General features: G+C 34.3%; 2 protein-coding genes across 8 annotated transcripts; both read right to left on the bottom strand.

Annotated features, from left to right (window-relative positions):
- Nucleotides 1-4,216: 4,216 nt before the first annotated feature.
- Nucleotides 4,217-10,448, bottom strand: tmem45a (transmembrane protein 45a). Its single transcript, XM_058779084.1, has 6 exons — nt 10,189-10,448; nt 8,040-8,250; nt 7,053-7,265; nt 6,470-6,654; nt 6,224-6,366; nt 4,217-5,586 (listed from the first exon to the last, which is right to left on the bottom strand). Exons 2-6 carry the CDS (start codon nt 8,233-8,235, stop codon nt 5,490-5,492), a joined length of 834 nt encoding a protein of 277 aa, XP_058635067.1. The 5' UTR covers nt 8,236-8,250; nt 10,189-10,448; the 3' UTR covers nt 4,217-5,489.
- A 666-nt stretch (nt 10,449-11,114) lies between these two features.
- Nucleotides 11,115-19,511, bottom strand: lnp1 (leukemia NUP98 fusion partner 1). Of its 7 annotated transcripts, XR_009271772.1 has the most exons (5): nt 19,033-19,511; nt 15,063-15,305; nt 13,805-13,903; nt 12,316-13,573; nt 11,115-11,893 (listed from the first exon to the last, which is right to left on the bottom strand). XR_009271772.1 is itself a non-coding variant. In XM_058779663.1 (4 exons), exons 1-4 carry the CDS (start codon nt 19,186-19,188, stop codon nt 11,786-11,788), a joined length of 606 nt encoding a protein of 201 aa, XP_058635646.1. In that variant the 5' UTR covers nt 19,189-19,511; the 3' UTR covers nt 11,115-11,785. The 7 variants fall into 7 exon arrangements, 6 of the variants coding, with proteins under 6 accessions (XP_058635646.1, XP_058635647.1, XP_058635644.1 ...); XM_058779663.1 differs by lacking the exon at nt 12,316-13,573; XM_058779664.1 differs by lacking the exon at nt 12,316-13,573 and having other exon boundaries at nt 15,075-15,305.

Genomic DNA, 19,511 nt, shown 5'->3' with positions numbered 1-19,511 from the left:
GACAACGTTTTTTTGTGTTAATTTTTACTCATTCATTGTGTTGATGATTTTAACACAGTAAATGTGTCAGAAAGGTTATCACAAAGATGTGTAAACATGTGTATAATTTAACACATTATGTGCTGTCCTTCACTACATACATTATGTTAAAAACATACATTCGCATTTGACAAAATGAATGGAAAAATCATTGGTTATTTAGCTTGACTTAACTTAACTTAGCTTAACTTGACTGACAACATCAGAATGTTCCCTGGTCTGTATGTGTGTTCACAAACACAAATATACTCAGTCCTTCAGTGGAGATCCCGGGTTCTAACACTATATTAAGAGAGAGAGGGAGACGACAAAATTCCACATTAGTGTCAATTTTTTTTTTTAACCTACATTTTTAAACCTTTTTTACTCTAACATAAGTATATATAACTTTAGCATATAAATTTGTAAGTAACAGCTTGTCAATAACATATACAAACCTTTCAGCTGAACTGTAAACTAAATTATGCCAGATTTAATATTAATATCTTAAATTCTGTCCAAAAATGCTGATTACAAGTGTGAAACGTGTCTTTACCCTGGGTTAAAAGCGCTGTTTAGAACGACGATAACCCAGGGTTAAGCGCAGTGTGAAAAGCCCTAAATTGTGCTAATGGTACACTCTTAGAAATATGTGTTAAAAAATTACTCTAATTTACACATTTTGTGTCAATATTAAATAAAAATGTGAAGAAAAGAATAACCTCTTTTACACATACTTATGTGTAGTTTAAAAATCAACACAACTTGTGTATTTACACACAGCATTTAACACAATATTTTGTGTTATTTTCACACAATATGCAGTCAATCACCATGTTTCTAAAATGCTTACATTTTCTTTTCATACAAGCTTACCCAAAACCAAAATCATGGATCTTTTCAGTCATATTTACAAATCCTTAAACACAGCATTTCAGAATTGAAGACCTAATGTTCCAAACCTTAAATATTATAAAGTTTCTACTTCTGCTACAACAGCAGCTCAAAATTATTGAAAGAAATCGCTCTATATAAAATATTGTAACAACTGATAAGCACTTTTAAGTAACAGATCACTGAAATATTTAGAAATAGCTGATTCCAGTCCATAGTCAGGTGTTGAAACTCTTTCCATTACATCAACAACAAGTAAAAAAGACCTCTTTGAATTGGTTTTGTGGATGCAGAACAACACAAGAGTCAGAAAGAGGAAAAATAATGCCTGGAAGAGGCAGAAGAATAGTTGTAGAAGGTAGAGGAGTAGTTGGATCAGAAAAAGGGAGAGGAGTGAGAATGTGTGTTAGACTGCATTTTTTATGTTTGTTTGTTTGTTTTTTTCCTCTTACACATGTGGAACAGCTTATTTCTGCCATGGAATATAAAGGGTAATGGGTAATTGTGACTTTATCTCAGAATTCTGACTTTTTTCTTGCAATTGTGAATTTACAGTATCTCACAATTCTGATCAAATCTGAATTGCAAGATGTAAACTCACAATTCCAATATTGGTCTGAATTGTGAGATAAAAAGGTCACAATTACTGTTTTTACTTTTTTTATTCTGTGACGGAAACAAGCTTGCATAGTAACCAAAGGCCATGTATGTTGGAATTTTTGTTGATCACTGGCATCAGCTCCATGGGGGCACCATCACAACACTCCAACACTCACCCACTGGAAGGTTCAAGGTTCCAATTGAATTTCTGCATAGGGGACCCTATTTTTTCTATTGTACATTCTATAAAGCAGTGGTGCCCAACCCTGTTCCTGGAGAGTTCCTGCAAAGTTCAGCTCCAACACTGATCAAACACGGCTTAACTAGCTAATTAAGATCTTCAGGAGCACTTGATAATTACAGGCTGGTATGCTGAAGCAGGGTTGGAACTGAACTTTGCAGGAAGGTACAGTGCCCTCCAAAAGTATTGGAACAGTGAAGACAAAATTGTTCTGTTGGCTGTGGAGTCAAGACATTTGCAAATATGAAAAGATGAATATGAGACAAAATTACAGAATGTCACATTTTATTATTAGCCGTTTCAACACATACATGTTTTACCAAATAAAAAGAACAGCACTTTTAGAGTTCATCCCACTCATTGATGTGAGCATAAGTATTGGGACGGTTGAACATAAGGCAGATATAAAAGATTAAAAGCTATTATTTATTTGCAGATCCCTTGCGCACAATCACAGCAGTGAGTCAGTGACCCATAGACATCACCAGACTCTTGGTCTCATCCTTTGAAAAGCTTTTCCCAGCCTTTAATGCAGCCAATTCCAATTTTTGCTTGTTTAGGGAGTTTCTGCCTTTACTCTCCTCTTCAGCTGGTGAAATTCATATTCAATCGGATTTAAATCTGGAGATTGACTTGGGCAATCTAAGACTTTCCATTTCTTTGCCCTTATAAATTCCTTGACTGAACTGGCAGGGTGTTTTTGGTCATTGTCCTGATGCAATATGAAGCACTTCCCAATGAATCTGGTTCAGATTAAGGTAAACTGAAGGCTAAATTACAAAAAAATATGGATGGATTTTTATATGCAGGTAGAACTGAGACATGACAAGTAATACAGTTTTTGTAATACCATTAATTATTATCATTTTGACAGTCTATACACTATGATTAACTGTATGTTCCTATCGGATAGAAAACCAGTGCCAATGTTTTGACCGAATGACTCGATTTTGAATCGTGTTTGCTGTGTTTTGATAGAGTAAGAATATGTAGAAAAAGGTATTCAGCATTTTGAAATGTAGAGTTTTTATTTATTTAACAAAATGTGGTTTTGGCCAGAAAATTAACTACCGGTATGTGGCGAGTGGGGCGGGGCCGAGAGCCGTAGGAACGGAGCGAGGCCGGTGGAGTAATGAGCGACACCTGCGCCACTCGCCGGTCTCGAGTCCCACGGAGGAGCTCCGGAAGGATAAAAGGAGGAGTGACGACAGTGGAAGACGATAGAGGACCAGGCCTGGACTTTTATTTTGTGTTTTATGTGCGGCAGTCGTCCGTGAGGGGCTGCCGCTTTACTTTTATGTTTGTTTATTTTATTAAAACTTTGTTTAAGTGTTCGCCGGTTCCCGCCTCCTTCTTCCCGATCTACGAACTGTGTTACACGGTAATTATCTAATTGTGTGATGTAGGTGTGTTGCTGTGTTAAGAGTTTAGAAAAAGTACTTTAAGTATTGGTAAACGCTTGTTAGCAATTGAGAAACTGTATGTATTAGTTTTTCTCGATTGCTAATACATAACTGATTAATTTGGCCCAATTTTCCAAACCATTCATACAGTTCTCAAAACCTTTAACACATTCCACCTGCTTTCACACATGCTCCTACTTTTTACATGTATTTGTGCAGAACTGAGAGTCGACTGTCTAGGGGAGGCAGAGAAAGTCTTTTCTCAGAAGACTAAGAAACCGTTATAGTATAACAAATAAGGATATTACCAATACTGTAATGCAACTTGGCAGAGGATGCTTTATTTATTGCTGTACAGAAACTGACAGGATATTCCAATGTGTGTTTACTGTATATTTTTGTACTTTACTCTTCTAGTGTTATTCATCTACTGTAAGGTAACTTTACAGTAGTGTAATGAAAGTAAACATTTTTTAAAGTTTATTGGTGAATTTTACTGTATCTGCACAACTCTATTTATGCTGCATACTGTAACAGACATTGACTTGCAAGATGTTTCCTGTTTCCCAAAAGAAGGTTTTTGTAACAGTGTTTTGAATTTATCTCACTAGCGTTCTCTGGTCAGGAAAATAGTCTGTGTATTTGACAGCTTTGTGTGTCATCTGAGGCCAAAGATTAGATTCTGACAAAAGAGAATGTTTTTGACTTTGATGTTTTGTCTGAAGTTTGCACAAGTTGGTGTGTAGTTTTGAGATTGTGTTTATAGTTGTGAGAAAATGGTGAATTGTTTCATGAACTGTGTTCGCAATCGAGAACTGTAAGAGACCCAATTTATTTTCTCTTTTAGTTGGGTCATATGTTTCTATTTATATAATAAAGCATTATTTAAAAAAACAAACAAACCATGTTTAAATGTTTTTATTTATTAATGTACATTGTGAAAACTATATATGTGACCCTGGACCACAAAACCAGTCATAAGGGTACTTTTTTTTTTTTTTTTTTTTTTTTAAGTTGAGATTTACACATCATCTGAAAACTGAATAAGTAAGCTTTCCATTGTTAGGATATGACAATATTTGGCTGAGATGCAACTATTTGAAAATCTGGAATCTAAGGGTGCAAAAAGAAGAAAATCGCCGTTAAAGTTGACTAAATGAAGTTCTTAGCAATATTACTAATCAAATTAAGTTTTTGATGTATTTGTGGCAGGAAATTTACAAAATATCTTAATGGAACATAATCTTAATAATTAATATCCTAATGATTTTTGGCATAAAAGAAAAACTGATCATTTTGACCCATGCAATGTGTTGTTGGCTATTGCTACAAATATACACGTGCTACTTATGACTTATGGGAAAAAATACCAACACATGGCAAATAAAAATCATTTAATGTTAATACACAGTTACTGCACACTGTTATGCACTAATAAAATATTTTATTGGAAAAAAATTTACTTATCAAGTTAAATTAAATGGATCAATAAATGCATGGAATAAGATACTATAGTTTCAAAATTCCACATACAATGGCCTTTTTTTCAAGCAAGGCAAAGAATACTATGGCACAAATGAACATAGCACACTAGCTGAGGAATTATGGCTGTCAAGAAAATACAAAAGCATAATTCATTTGACTAAAAAGTGTCTTACAAACCTCGGGCATTCAAATATAAAATACAAATATAACAATTTTTGCACATAGATCATATAGTACCACTAAAAGCATGATAAAAATATTATATTCTCTGTCCTTCGTTGACAACATATAAAATACTGACAAGGCACACAAATAAAATCTCAAATTTACACAGTATTGCGTCAAAGCAAAACAATGCAATGACAACAAAAAGTGTACATAAAGACTAAAAAATAATCAATACATCACATTTGACTGACTTGAAGCAAACTTGTATGGAAAATAATCAAGTTTGAATTAATTTATTAGACTAGGATGGTCCTGAGGTGCATCAAAGAAATGGGGATTAGTGAAATAAAAAAGGAATGACCACACAAGATAGCAGACCGCATGGACAGAGACTTGTAACTATCACTGGAGTGATCATACTGGGAAAATGAGCGAGAGATATAACACCATGGTTCTTGTGATTTACTTACAGTCCCTTGTTATAGTATGAAACAGATCTCGGGAAGCAAGACTGTCACTGTTTGTCATCTCCCATCTGCTCTTCAGGAAATTAAGACAGAGCTAATATTTAGTGACAATGCCTCTCTGTTCATATCTCGCGCTCTGTCTCTGTACTTTTCTTTGGATTCAGGTCCAAGTGTATTTGGATGCTGGCATGAACGTGTAAGGATGATAAATACTCATAAAATCTCGTCTTCAGACTCTACTTCTTTCTCCCTTGGTTTCAAAAGCCCCATTTCCATGGGTGGCATCCTCCTTAGTCTGGAACGCACAGCACTGGAGGGAGAACAATGAAGGAAATTAAGAAGGAACTCAATTGATCAAAAAGGAAATGTCAGTAAAAGTATTATTTCATATGCTATGTGCACTACTGTTCAAATGTTTGGGTCAGTAAGATTTTGAAACATTTAAACCTCTTTTGCTCACCAAAGCTGCATTTATTTAAGCACAATAACACAATAAAAACAGTACTACTGTGAAATATTATTACAATTTAAAATAACTGTTTTCTATTTCAATATATTCTTTTGATTACAAAGCTGAATTTTCAGCAGCCATTACTCCGGTCCTCAGGGTCACATGATCCTTCATTCAAATGCTGTAAGCTGATTTGGTTCTCGAGAAAGACTTCTTATTATTACCAATATTTAAAACAGTTGTGCTCCATAATATTTTGAGAATACACATGATAATTTTTCCTGGTTTCTTTGCTGAAGAGAAGGTCAAAAGAATAGCATTCATTTGAAATAGAAGTCTTTTGTAACATTATAAATGTTTTTTTTTTTTCTGCTACATTTAATTTAATGTGACCTTAATGAATTTCCCAAACTTTTGAATGGTACTGTAGTTTATGCCTGAACTGTAATTTTTTTTTGTATTTCACATTAGAATGAATAGAATATGTCATGCTCACCAGAGAACAGACCAGTAAACTACAGCTACAGTGAGCAATGCAAACGCCAGGTGCCAGCAGTAGCATAATGTGACAAAGACAGAGTTGTCATGGTCTGTATGATCCCATTTCACTTGACTGGGTGGGTACAGCACAAAGCCAATCTAGAAAAATACAACAATGAGAGTTAAACGGTCTTGAGTCTAAATGACTTGCACATTTATGTATGCAGTTGCGACACACACAGACACACACACACACACTGACCTGCCAGAACCAGCTGCCCTGCAGTATGGTGAGAGTGGCTCGGAGCAGTTCGAGTAGAATATTCCCTCTGTGGAAAACCTCCAGAAGGCAGATGAAAGCTTGTCCAAAGATGGCATAGAGGAGAAGGGTGTGCACATGGACATCAAGCGTATCTCTACCATGGAGATGGTAAAGAAACAGAAATCCTGCAGGAGTCAAACATGTGCTGAATTTTACTTTTTGAATTATCACAAAATAGAAAAAAAGTAATTTCAAAAGTAACAAAGAGTGCTCAGTTTGGGTAACAGTTCACACATTCTCCAACATCAAAAATCACATTTATAAAATACTCTTTCACATAGTATTTTTGGTCAACAATCACCCTCACACACCTGTAAGTACCACCAAACGACCAAAAAAGGTCCAACTTTAAAACAAAAAAATATAAATCCCGCACATTATCCACACTTGCAAATGTATCAAAATATTTATTAACTGACAACATTTCGGCCCATGACCTTCATCAGGCATGAACACACATAGAACACATACATAGTATTTTTTGACCATTTTAGAAACAGTCTGGGGAAAAACAAGATCCTACCCTCATTAAAGAAAGCAAGACCCAGCAGCATCCGGTCTAAGGCCAGCGGGGCGATGTCTGTGCTGTGGACAGTGAGAGATATGGCCCCTGCGATGGCAAAGAACAGGTACATGGTGGTGTGCTGCCAGTTCATCAGCTGCTCCCAGTGCTGAGTGGAAGAATCATACAGCTGAAACTTGGGACCACCTGCTAAAAGCTGCTCTGCTAACATACCTATGTAAAGGGCAGAAGAAAACTGGTTGAGTTCAAAATATAATAAATAAACTTGCTTTCATTACTCTAATAAATGGCTAATTATAGGAGGCCTAAAGTCAACTTAAAATGATTTAAAGTAAGCATTAAAATATTAAAGCAGTAAAAACAAAACAAGTTTTAAGAATAGGCTAAAAATCAAGACATTTCTGTTTTAATTCAACAAATGTATTTTTTATTTGAATAACCAGGGTTCCCACTGCTTGATAAACCTGGATATGTGAAGAAGCTCAATTACAAAAGTGTGATATCTAAACCTGGAAAAGTGTATTAATGTATAAAATGTACAATGTATAACTCCATGGGCAGATTTATACTTTTTTATGAATATACATTTTCTAGTTATGCCAAGCTCTAAAATATTTTACTAGGTAGAAATTGTGAATAAAGTATTTTTAAAAAGTCTTCTCTGTAATCCCTGTCTAGTAAATTACAAACAACTGAAAAAGTCATGGAGCCTTATAGTTATGGACAATGTTGGACCTTCTCAAAGTTGAGAACCACTCATCAAGACCACTATTACCAAAGGACAAACAATACACAAAAAATACATCTACGACCTATAATGCAATACCAATTTTTTTTTTAACCATGCAATCAATTTATTAAACCTATACAACAAAAATGTTTCTCTGCTGAACCTATAGTGTTTCAAAGACACATCAGAAAGCTTTATTTGTCCATATGTATGATGATGCTTCTTATTCTATTAATAAAGGCATAGCAGCAACTCACCAATAATAGAAAACGATAAAATGACAGCTCCTTCTATGATTTCTATACGCCGTTGTGTAGCTCGAGAAGCAAGTCTGCCCGCACCAGCACTTTTATTCCTGCGGGTGGCATACAAAAATGTCTGCTTTGCAGCCCACCACAGGCCGGTGATCAGGAAGAAACTTCCAGGCAATGCATGGCCTTTAAAACTTCCCATGTTTTCCTAAATGTCCTGGAAATCAGAATAACAATTGTATTTAATAATAACATAATAAAAAACAAAACAAAAATATCTCATTATAAAATTCATGCTTCATTATATCTCAAAATGTGGTAAAGCAAAAGACTTTATGTGTTTATTGGACACACTTAAAGACTCTGTATTTATAAGCAACACTTTTCCCCTTAGGAGTGGCATATCAATACAAGATTCCCATTTTTACATTTTCTGGCACTGGGTTGTTACTCCAGTGTGGATACAATTCAGGGCCTAATGAGGGGTCCAGGCGTGCACCTTTCATTTCTATTTTTAAACAGCAATGTGAGGATAGCTGGAAAAAATCCCAAAACCATGTTAAATCAGAAAGTCTGCTCTATTAATCTTGGAAATATAAACCTACATACTGAACGCAATCTCCTGTCTTAAACATTCACCAGACACAGGAAGAGTAAAATTGTTTGCTCTTGACAGATGTTTGAAAATGAGTTTAACATTTAACTTTAAAGATCAATAAAATATATGTTTTTTGCTCTTAATCAGTGAAATATAAAGTAACCCAAACAAAACAAAGGAAATTATAAGAATGACATCTTCTGTTCCTCCTTTCCTCTTGTAGAAGATGATTTCTGTAATATTTAATCAACGGACTGATCAGTTCTTGGCCCTGAACTCATCCAGATCTCCCACATTCCAAAGGAAGGTGGTCATTACTGCCATAATCAGTGTGCAATCAGAGCGTGTCCTTGAGACTGTGACCGCTTATCACATAAACATCTCCTTCTGTTTACAAATGCTTTCAGAAAGTAAGCTAAATTCAAACATGTGAAAAAGACACTATTGAAGGGCTGCAATAAAGCAGAGACAGCAAACACATAATGATCAACTGGAGAAAAAAACCAAAGTGATGGTAATAATGAGAGTTTGAGACAAAACTGAGAAGCCTACTGCAAAGACATTTTGCATATGCTGTTTCGTTTTGTAATTGCTTATTGCAGTAGAGGGTTGCATTAACGTTCTCTTAAAAATGAAATTTGTCATCATTTACCCTTGCGTCGTTACAAAGCAATTCCCCCTATTTGAGAGTGAAGAAAGAAAGTCATATAGACACGAAGGTGAGCAAACGTTGACACAATGTTCATTACTGTGTCACTATTTCTGCATTGTATTATTCACTATATGACACTGAAAATCATGGAAATTAGTAGCATCTCTGCAGCTTTGATCAAACCAGTCTTTCAGTGGTCTAAAATCTGTTCTTCAGGATGCTCTGCTGTTACCATAGAGACACACTGAAGCTTTGAGAGTCTCTCCAGTGAAGAGGCCTAATCCGATCCTTTCATGTATTCATGACAACATACGAACGACATTATTTGGAATTGTACATAAAAACAATCAGTCATTTTGTAATGCTAAACCAAGAGGAACCACAGTGTAGTTTTACAAAGAATAAAACATGATAAACGATGCAAAAATATCCTATAAAATGGTTTCATGATAAAATGACGGATGTAACGTTAGTTTAATAGTAGTTTAAAACCTTACCTGAAAAACGATACACGCACCGTTGTCTGTGGAAGACTATATAAACATCTCGATTTTATAATTATACTTCACGTTTAATGTTTACTGTGGATAAAGGTCTGCTGCGTTCATGTTTTACTGGGCTTTCTCAATACTTTCTGAAGTCAAACACCCATCTTAAATGCTATGATATAATTATGTTGTTGTTTTTTTTAAATCCACAGTCTTCTAGGGAATATATAAAAAATTATATTCTAGGTAATTACACGTAACGTTAAGTAACGTTAACCGCATTAGCTCGCCACCTAACGTTAGGTCCGTTGTTTGAGGTAACATTATTAAGAAATAAAAGTGGAAAAAATAATAACTTGATTCGGGCACAGTACGTGGTCTGTATTATGAGTTAAGAATACATAGTTGATATCTTACCTTATAGATTGACCAAATAATGGGTATATTCTTGGAAATTTTGAGAAGAAATCTCAGAGTCGATGTTTTTTTTTCTCGAGAGACTGTCATCTGATGCTGTAACAATATACTAAATTCGTTCAAACATTCTCACACGACTCCCTTTTAAGCATCGTCACTTTTTATTCCATCAGGAACTTGCTCATTAGCAACTTCTTCCACTTTTCCAGCTGTTTCAAAACCCAGATTTGGTGGTTTATCTTTTTCAGTGCGTCTTCTCACTGGAACCTCCCATTTCATGAAACGATTGGTTCATGAAGGGACCAGACGTCATTATTTTCAAATTTGATTGGTTAGCTTACCTGTCAATCAACAGTTTCCACTCTTTTCCACGTGTGCATTTTTCTCCAAAAGAAGCAGTAAGAAGATCGTCCGCTATTGTAACAGTCAACAGAAATTTCAGTTCAGTGGCATAAACTTATAAAATATATTTTGAAAACGTCTTTGTGTATTTTTTGTTTTGTTTTTATGTATTTTAAACCTCGGTAAATCAATTATAGATAGATAGATAGACAGATCACAATTCATTCCCATGTCTCTAAAGTTTTAGGTACTTTGCAAGAGAAAATAGGCTACGCTCGCCAAAGGCTAAAGTTTTCCTAATGCTTCGGTCCAATTGTTGTATGATATTTTGACGACATACTGTTTTATTATAACAACAGCTTTTAGAAAGTGATATGTTTTATAAATGTAGGGCGGGACATGAGGGCAGGGTTTTTTGTACGTGCACAAAGACACGGTCACGACTCACGAGAGGGCCTGGCAACGGAGAGAATAACATCATCTCACTGTATTATTTATTTTACACTTTATAACGTGGCACTCATATTACGTAGTAGTTACACAGAAACTGAATGCATTAAACTAAACAACATCTTGGCACCAAACCTATGAATTCAATGAATTTTGTAAAAACAAAGTAGGCTACATATGAAACACAACAACCCACTTTCAAAATAAAGACACTGTATAAAAACTTTACAGCAATGTAGGCATTTCTTAATATGTTGATATTTAATTAAAAGTATTTAAGTACATTTTAGTACAAACAAAATATTCTACATCTTTAAAACGTATATTTACTTTTCTGAAACATCACGTTGGACAGAGTCTAAAATTCTCTGCCTTTGAATTTGGCATGTGTATGTTAATGGGTAATTCAGATGTGCATTGTGCAATACATAAGAGCAGAGAGATGGACGGAGAAAACAAAAAGGCTCTGTGGTCAGACACTTAGCATGCACGGTTTTCAGCCTAGCCAAACATCCTGTCCTCATCACTCCACAGAGGAAAATAAGCAAGAAAGATGGAAAAGGAGGGTCAGGAACAAATAAAGCTGAAGGTCTTCAGATTCATATAAAGATGCACATCCATAACGGTCTTATTCTAGGAAGTGTGTACAAGCAAAACACCACATTCACACACACACTCGCCTCCACCTAGAGATGATGTTTTGTTGTTGTTGTTGTTGTTATTTACATATAAACACATTAAATCAGTGGTCACGGGCTAAAAGCAGACATGGAAATGATCATGCAGTGATGGAAAATGGACATTTTCAGGGAAACTGGACACGAGCAGAGGACCAGTAGAGGGGTTCAGGCATGGTCACATGAACACGACAGGTGGGACATGATTGTTTCTGCCAAAGCCATTTCTCAATGCACTGAAAGAAAGAAAAGCCAAATTACGGAGGGTCATTCAAAGCCAGAATGCGGCTGTATATGAAACACTGATAACTACTGAAACGTACAACTGCACATGCTAAACATATTGCAACATTATTTTGCTTTTAAAGAACTGCAAGCTTAGCCAAACACACTAACAGTTTGAATTTAAGTTTATATGATGCTAAAAACCTTTTGATTTGCATATTTATGCTTCAATTCTTGGAAAAATTTAATTTGTCAACATATCTATGAATATATTTACAAATAAATGAATGGTATATATATATATATATATATATATATATATATATATATATATATATATATATATATCACTAAGATCTATAGCAGAGGCATGATGGCGCTTGCATGCATGAAAAACAGATCTGTTGACCTTTGAGGGGCAGAACTGACCCACCATTGATTTCCATTACAGTGGCGTGATTAGCCACCAGCTAATTTCCAGCATGTGCATTTAACATCTGTAGCTTCATAACTGCAACTCCTGACATATGACCTGCAAATTCAGGATTTTTCCATATTTACAGTTTCAGCATCCATAATTCTAAATCCAAAATAAGCCAAAACATCTTATATTCACAGTTTGGTTTTCTAATCCAAAATAGCTGTATAAAATGATCAACAGGATCATGAATAATAACAACATTTTATCAGATCAATGCACATTAACTCTGAAAAACTAAATTTGATTAACAGTTTACTAATACATATTTACTATAATAATCACATTTTGGTTCCTATAATTATTACCATAGGAAAAGCACAAAAAGTACTAAAACATGGCATTTGAAACAGCAGTATTTATAAAATGTAAATGACTTGGAATGGGAAGATAAATAAAAATTGTTGTTGTTCTTTGCTTTTCTGATTTCAAAAGGGGGAAAAAGACTAAACTTGCCTGCAAACAAGAGATCGGCAGGTTAATTTTGTGTGTGGAGCTAAACACAAATTAAAACTGACAATTAACAAATATTTTGATAATATACTGAGTGATTACTGTTTAGTTTAACTACTATTCATACATACAGTACACTTAAAAAAATAAAAGTTACTTTTTTAAAATGTGACCCTGGACCACAAAACCAGTCTTAAATCGCTGGGGTATATTTGTAGCAATAGCCAACAATACATTGTATGGGTCAAAATGATTGATTTTATGCCAAAAATCATTAGGATATTAAGTTAAGATCATGTTCCATGAAGATATTTAGTAAATTTCCTACTGTGAATATATCAAAACTTAATTTTTGATTAGCAATATGCATTGCTAAGAACTTCATTTGGACAACTTTAAAGGCGATTTTCTCAATATTTTGATTTTTTTGCACCCTCAGATTTTCATATAGTTGTATCTTGACCAAATATTGTCTGATCCTAACAAACCATACATAAATGGAAAGCTTATTTATTTGGCTTCGAAAAATGTTTCAGGGTCACAAAAGTTCTGCATGGAACCATTGATGCCAATAAAGAACCTTTATTTTTTAGAGTGTATGTTAAACTGAAAACAATCAACGTTGTCTACGTAAAGAGAGTTGGCGACGGGGTAATCGATATTCCTCCTGTTCGGGGCAGAACGGTATCTCTTTTCCTCGCTCACAAGCAGGTGCAGAACTCCCACTACGTGGACGTGCGCCGTGCTCTGGCCATTTTGCCTTCCCAATCCATAATTAGAGACGACAGCAGATTCAGTGTCACAGTTGGCACAAAAGCAGCAAGTAACCAGATAAACTTCATGCATGCCAGGTGGGGAAAAGCACCGATTTTAATAACATTATTGTTCACTTGATGTCATTCGTAAACTGCTATATCCATTAACCCACTGATTCAATTAACAACTTGATACTGTTAGAAGGCAACAGAGGAAAAATGATGGAAGTGTTTACCTCTTTATGAAAATGATGACCACAGTGAAGTTCTTGGATGCCACCCCTTCCATTCCGTAGTTCTTCATGGCAAATAAGACATACGCTATCTGCATCACCCTACCAACAACCCAGAAAAAGATCATCCAAAAGTGTTTATTATGGCACTGATGCAGTTTGTCTAATACAGTATATTAAAGTATACAGTATACAAGTTTGTATTTGTCATGTTTTTAAAAGAAGTTTCTTTTGCTCAAGGCTGCAAAAACTCAAAGTAATATTGAGAAATATTATTACAATTTTAAAACTGTTTTCTATTTTAATACATTTTACAATTACATTTATTCATGTGATGGCAAAGGTGAATTGTAAGCAGCCATACTCCAGACTTCAGTGTCACATGATGCTTCAGAATTCATTTAATAACATTTTCACCTCTATATCTGTAGTTAAAACATAGGCCTACAATTGCATGTCACTTGCAAAAGAGTTATTTAACGTAGGCTAAATTGTGTTTTTCAGCACTGCTCCACTGTACGGTTTGAGGAATTCCATTGGATACCGACGATCACCTAAGAAGTAGACAGTAAGGAGTAGCCTACCAACAAAACGTACAGCCTATCAGAAAAACTCAGATCTTCAGATCTTTTGACGCATGCTCTGTCACTTTCCTTTTTGAATGTAGACTCTCAGTTCCAGATTTATTTGTTTTTTGAAAAGCTGATTTCTTAAGAGGTCTCACAAGGCTCCGTTTAGATCTGTCCATGTTAAATAGCCTACTGCAGTAGCCAGACCTTTTCTGGACATGAAGTAAACACTAAAGCAATTGATGCAGGCCCGCATAATTATTGAAATTGAAAATGTTGTATGCATAAAGTAGTGCATTGAGTATCTTATTTAATAAATCAATTCCATTTAAGAGGATATTAATGAGATGAACTAAGGGGGTATTTACACAACACCTTTTTCAACTCAAAGTGGAAAAAAATTAATGCATTTTAGCCAGTTTTGGGGGCCTGAACATGCACATTTTGAAAACATACTGCTGTCATTTCCATGCAAACCACAAACACACAAAACTTTTCCAAAACTAAAAGGAAAAACTTTACCCTAAACCTAAAAGTTAATTTGGTTGATTAACTTTTGCATCAGACACGTTGGTTTTGATATTTGAAATGAATGCAACTGTGGGATTGCATTGGGACATTTTGAAGTATGAAGTTTGAAGACTTTTTTGGCCTACTGTATGTGGCATGATATCATTTGGTCCCTCACCCACCACTGATATCACCTTCTTGTTATTGAAACGCAGCCTCTTCTCTAAGTATTCAGTGAGCTCTGGAATGGTGCTGATGTGACATTCAGGTCCCCCCACTTTGGTTCGGCTGTTTTCATCTGAAGACACACGGCGGGCACGAGGATGAGAGTGCACTTCCTTCTCCTCACGACCCTTTAGGTGGACAGGGACAGGGGCCATGCTGTTAGCATGGAGATGATTCACCTGCATGGCTTCCAGCTGAGACTTTTCAATACAGAAACAAAGACAGAAAGAGAGGGAGAAAGACAATGACATAGAAACATGTGATAAGCTACATACAAGCTATATTCATAATAATGTTAATCATATTTAAATAATCAGAAACATTAAATGCTATAAATGAATGAATTTCATTAATGATTATTGATTGTTTGTACATTTTGAAGTATAGTACATATTTTATATTGAGCTGAATGTCATAAATGGGTTAGCAGTAATGATTTCCTATGATAAAGTTAGTATTGTAAGGCTTAATATAAACACCCGTATAAGAAACTTGTATAATCATTTTGTACGTAATTGCAGTAAATAGACATAATAGTCTGTAAGCTCTGCCATGGCAAGAGTCAAAATGGGCTAATTATTCTTGAGCACACCATAATGACTTGTGTAAGCGTTTCACTTAAAGTCAAGCTAATAATAGGAGCGTCACCTATTAACCTTGACGTATTGCTGCTTGGGCTGGATTACCCTGTTTACAAATAGCTACATTACTTTCTCCAAGACATACTGAGCATGTATGCATTGCAAAAACTAGTTTCCTGACCTAATGCAACATAGTTCAAATATGCACTTATCTGCTGCTTGCAGAAAATACACATTTGAAAGAAAGAAAAAAAAAAAAAGAGCAGAGAACTGCCAGAGAAAAACAACCTGAGAAAAAGTATAAACCTATTTAATATGCCACCATGCCACTATGGAATGCTGAAAATCACTTATCCACATAAACAGATACGCAAGTAAATAAATAAATGAATGAACGATTGAATTCCCACAGAAATTTCCATTTTCTGCTCCACTTTAGTTAGATTCTGTGCATGTAAAATCATGCAAAGCCAACTTAGCTTGTTGCTTTTGGAATAGCACTCTTTACATTAATCGCATTACAATCAGATCTGAGCATAATGAATAAAAAGATTGAAGCAACAAAACAAATAGATACTGTGACATATAAAGCAAGTGGTAAATGTGCATAAGAATTTTGTTTTCAAGAGACAGCTGCTTTCTAGTCAACATATTATCACTGTAATTCATTTAATCTACTTTGCATATCAACTGTAGATATACAATATGTATATTAATTATATTTACTTAATAGTGTTTTTTAATACATGCAGTTAGCTTTAAATAAACCCAGTTTATACACACACACACACACACGCACACACACACACACACACACACACACACACACACACACACACACACATGTTGGGTTTCCATGTTTTATGGGGACAATTAATGGTTTTTATACTTTACAAACTGTATTTTCTATCCCGTATACCCCTAAACCTCTCCTACAAAACTTTCTGCTATTTTATATTTTCAAAAAAATCTGTATGATTTGTAATCTTGTTTGTTGTCCCCATATGGTCAACAATTACTGGCAATACTATCTTGTGGAGACATTTGGTTCCCATTTAGGGAATAATGTCAGGCACACACACACACACACACACACACACACACATAGTTGATAACCTAAGCTAGAATCAGTAAAAAGTATGACATGACAAATCATGCTTAGTACAAAGTGCAGGAAAATAACAGTCAGCCTCAAATTTCTTTTGTAACTAAAGTTACTGAAATTTTATCAAATGATTATTTGACTTTTTATGTAAATTGGGATTATCTAACGCTAACTGCTTGTAAATGGAATGCATGAAGAATATTTAACTTAAATAATCAGCTCTGATTTAAATCTACAAGCTCCCCTGCACATGCATATTGTTTTGTATATACTACATTGTTGTATTATTGCTTGTATATACTACATTGCAGATTTTTTATTATTATTATTATTTTAAATTAGCTGTAACCAGGCATCCATCATTTTTTTGGACATTCTTCTCTCTTGTCTTTCTGCTATAAACAGTCCTGATTCTGTGAAGCATGTGTGTGTAAGCATATAAGGGGTTTGTGAGGCGTGAGAAAGAGCATGTGAAGCACTGATGTGAGGGGGAAGAGAACAAATTGCTGCTGGGTCACTACCGCTAATCAGAGCACACTTTCCTGTTTTTATAGAGGTTGTCTTCCAAAACCCATTATGCAATGCGTTACCCAGCTTTGCAAGAGGCTCAGGCTGCATATCAGACACAGCAAAAATCATGCCTTAAGGCATAAACACACAGTAATAGACCCCTGCTGGGCTTCTAGACTGGACATTGTCGATGGATTATAGCTGGCTTCCAGATGCGTTAAAGAAATATGGTGTAAGGCTGTGTCATACTTCACCACAGTAAAATATGTCCTATTTCTTATGGTAAAATATCTTATTCCTTTTATAAAATGGCAGCAATGGTACTATAATAACAGACACCAATGCTTCATGAACAGTTGAATCTATTGTTAATAATTATGAAAATGATTTATAATTTATAATTTTAAACTATATAAAAATGATTTTAATTATTATAAATAATATTAAATTACTATTTTATATTTATATTAATTTGATTATATAGTCAATATACTTCGGTTATGATAATTTATGAATATTATATTACATTTATTATATATTTTACAGCTTAATTATTATATATTTATAAAATAAAATAAAACAATATTTCTACCAAATGACATAGTTCATTGACTCTTTTACAATTATTTTGATCATGGCTCATCATATCAGTATTTTAAGTTTAATAATGAGATGTTTATATATAGTTATATATTATACATTTATAATTGAAATATTATCATTATATTATATTATATTATAAAGCAATATAGTTTAAATGTTCTTTAAAAAATGGCTCGTCAAATCAGAATTTTAAGATGAATAATTTTAAACAATACAAAGATTATATTTAATTATTATAAATAATTATAAAATAATTATTTTATATTATACATTTATAATTAGCATATATTTATAGTTTATGATCATTGCCGAATATTATATGTAATGAATAATTGACGATAGGCCGTTAAATTATTAGACGATAATGCTCATCTGAGGTGGTGAGGCAGCCATGACATGAAGCGGTCATTTTTATCCTATTGTTTACTGTATTTATTTGCTTAGTCAGTGTTGTTTTGAGTTTTGCTTCTTTTGCTGTTGTAAACTGTAAGGACCTTTGACATAATTATATTATATTATATTATATTATATTATATTATATTATATTATATTATATTATATTATATTATATTATATTATATTATATTATATTATATTATATTATATTATATTATATTATATTATATTATATTATATTATATTATATTATATTATGTAAGGCAATATTTCTGCCAAGTGATGCACTATAGTTGTTGGCTTGGCTCATTTCATAATGACTTTGAACATTTATTGTCAAATCAGAATTTTAAGTTGAATAATTTTAATCAATATAAAATAATATTTAATATTTTTAATATTATAAATTAAAAAAAAATATTAAAAATTATTTTAAATGACATATGTAACATTTATGTTATATTTTATATCATATTATACATTTATAATTATAATATATTTATAGTGTATGATAATTTTTGAATATTATATTATATTATATTATCTGAACTGTTGACTCATTTTACAATGACTTTGAATATAGTTAGTCTAATCAAGAGGAACTATCAATTTTATAACAGGAAACTCTTCCTGTTTAATCCAATCTGGGGTTTGTTTTGTATCGTAAAGTTACATATTGCATTTCTAATCATTCCCATTCTCTTAATTCCACATGTGCGATCACTACCTTACCATGCAGGGCAAAGAGGCACGGCGGTCAGCTTTGTTGCGCGAGGGCCTCCTAAAACTCCTCTTCCTATCTTTGGCGTGCTCCTCCCCAGCCCCATGCCCCCAGTAACTGCTCATCCACTTGGTGAAGTTCCCATCATCGTCCTCGTCATTGTCCATAATAATCGCGGGAAGAAGCCGAAGAGACAGCTTGGGAACCGGTGTGTGGAGCTCTCAGTGAGGCTCCTGTCTCCTGCAAAGAAAAAATGCACCAGGCTGCAGCCGGCAAAGAATGATCCAGCTGGGTCAGACGAGGCTGCTGCTGCTGCTACTGATGTTGTCCTGGAGCTTCTGAGGAACTCTTTCGTGGAAGGCAATGTGAGGTCTAGACTCCAGACTCCAGACTGTGTAGGATGGGCTGGGCTTGGCTTGGCGGTAGGTTGTAATTAGATTCCTCCAGTTAGGTGCTCACAATGAGTGGGTTTAATTGCTCTAAGCCGACC

This window comes from Onychostoma macrolepis, chromosome 06 (assembly GCF_012432095.1).
Source record: "Onychostoma macrolepis isolate SWU-2019 chromosome 06, ASM1243209v1, whole genome shotgun sequence".
NCBI lineage: Eukaryota > Metazoa > Chordata > Actinopteri > Cypriniformes > Cyprinidae > Onychostoma > Onychostoma macrolepis.
This window is presented reverse-complemented; position numbering and strand designations above follow the sequence as displayed.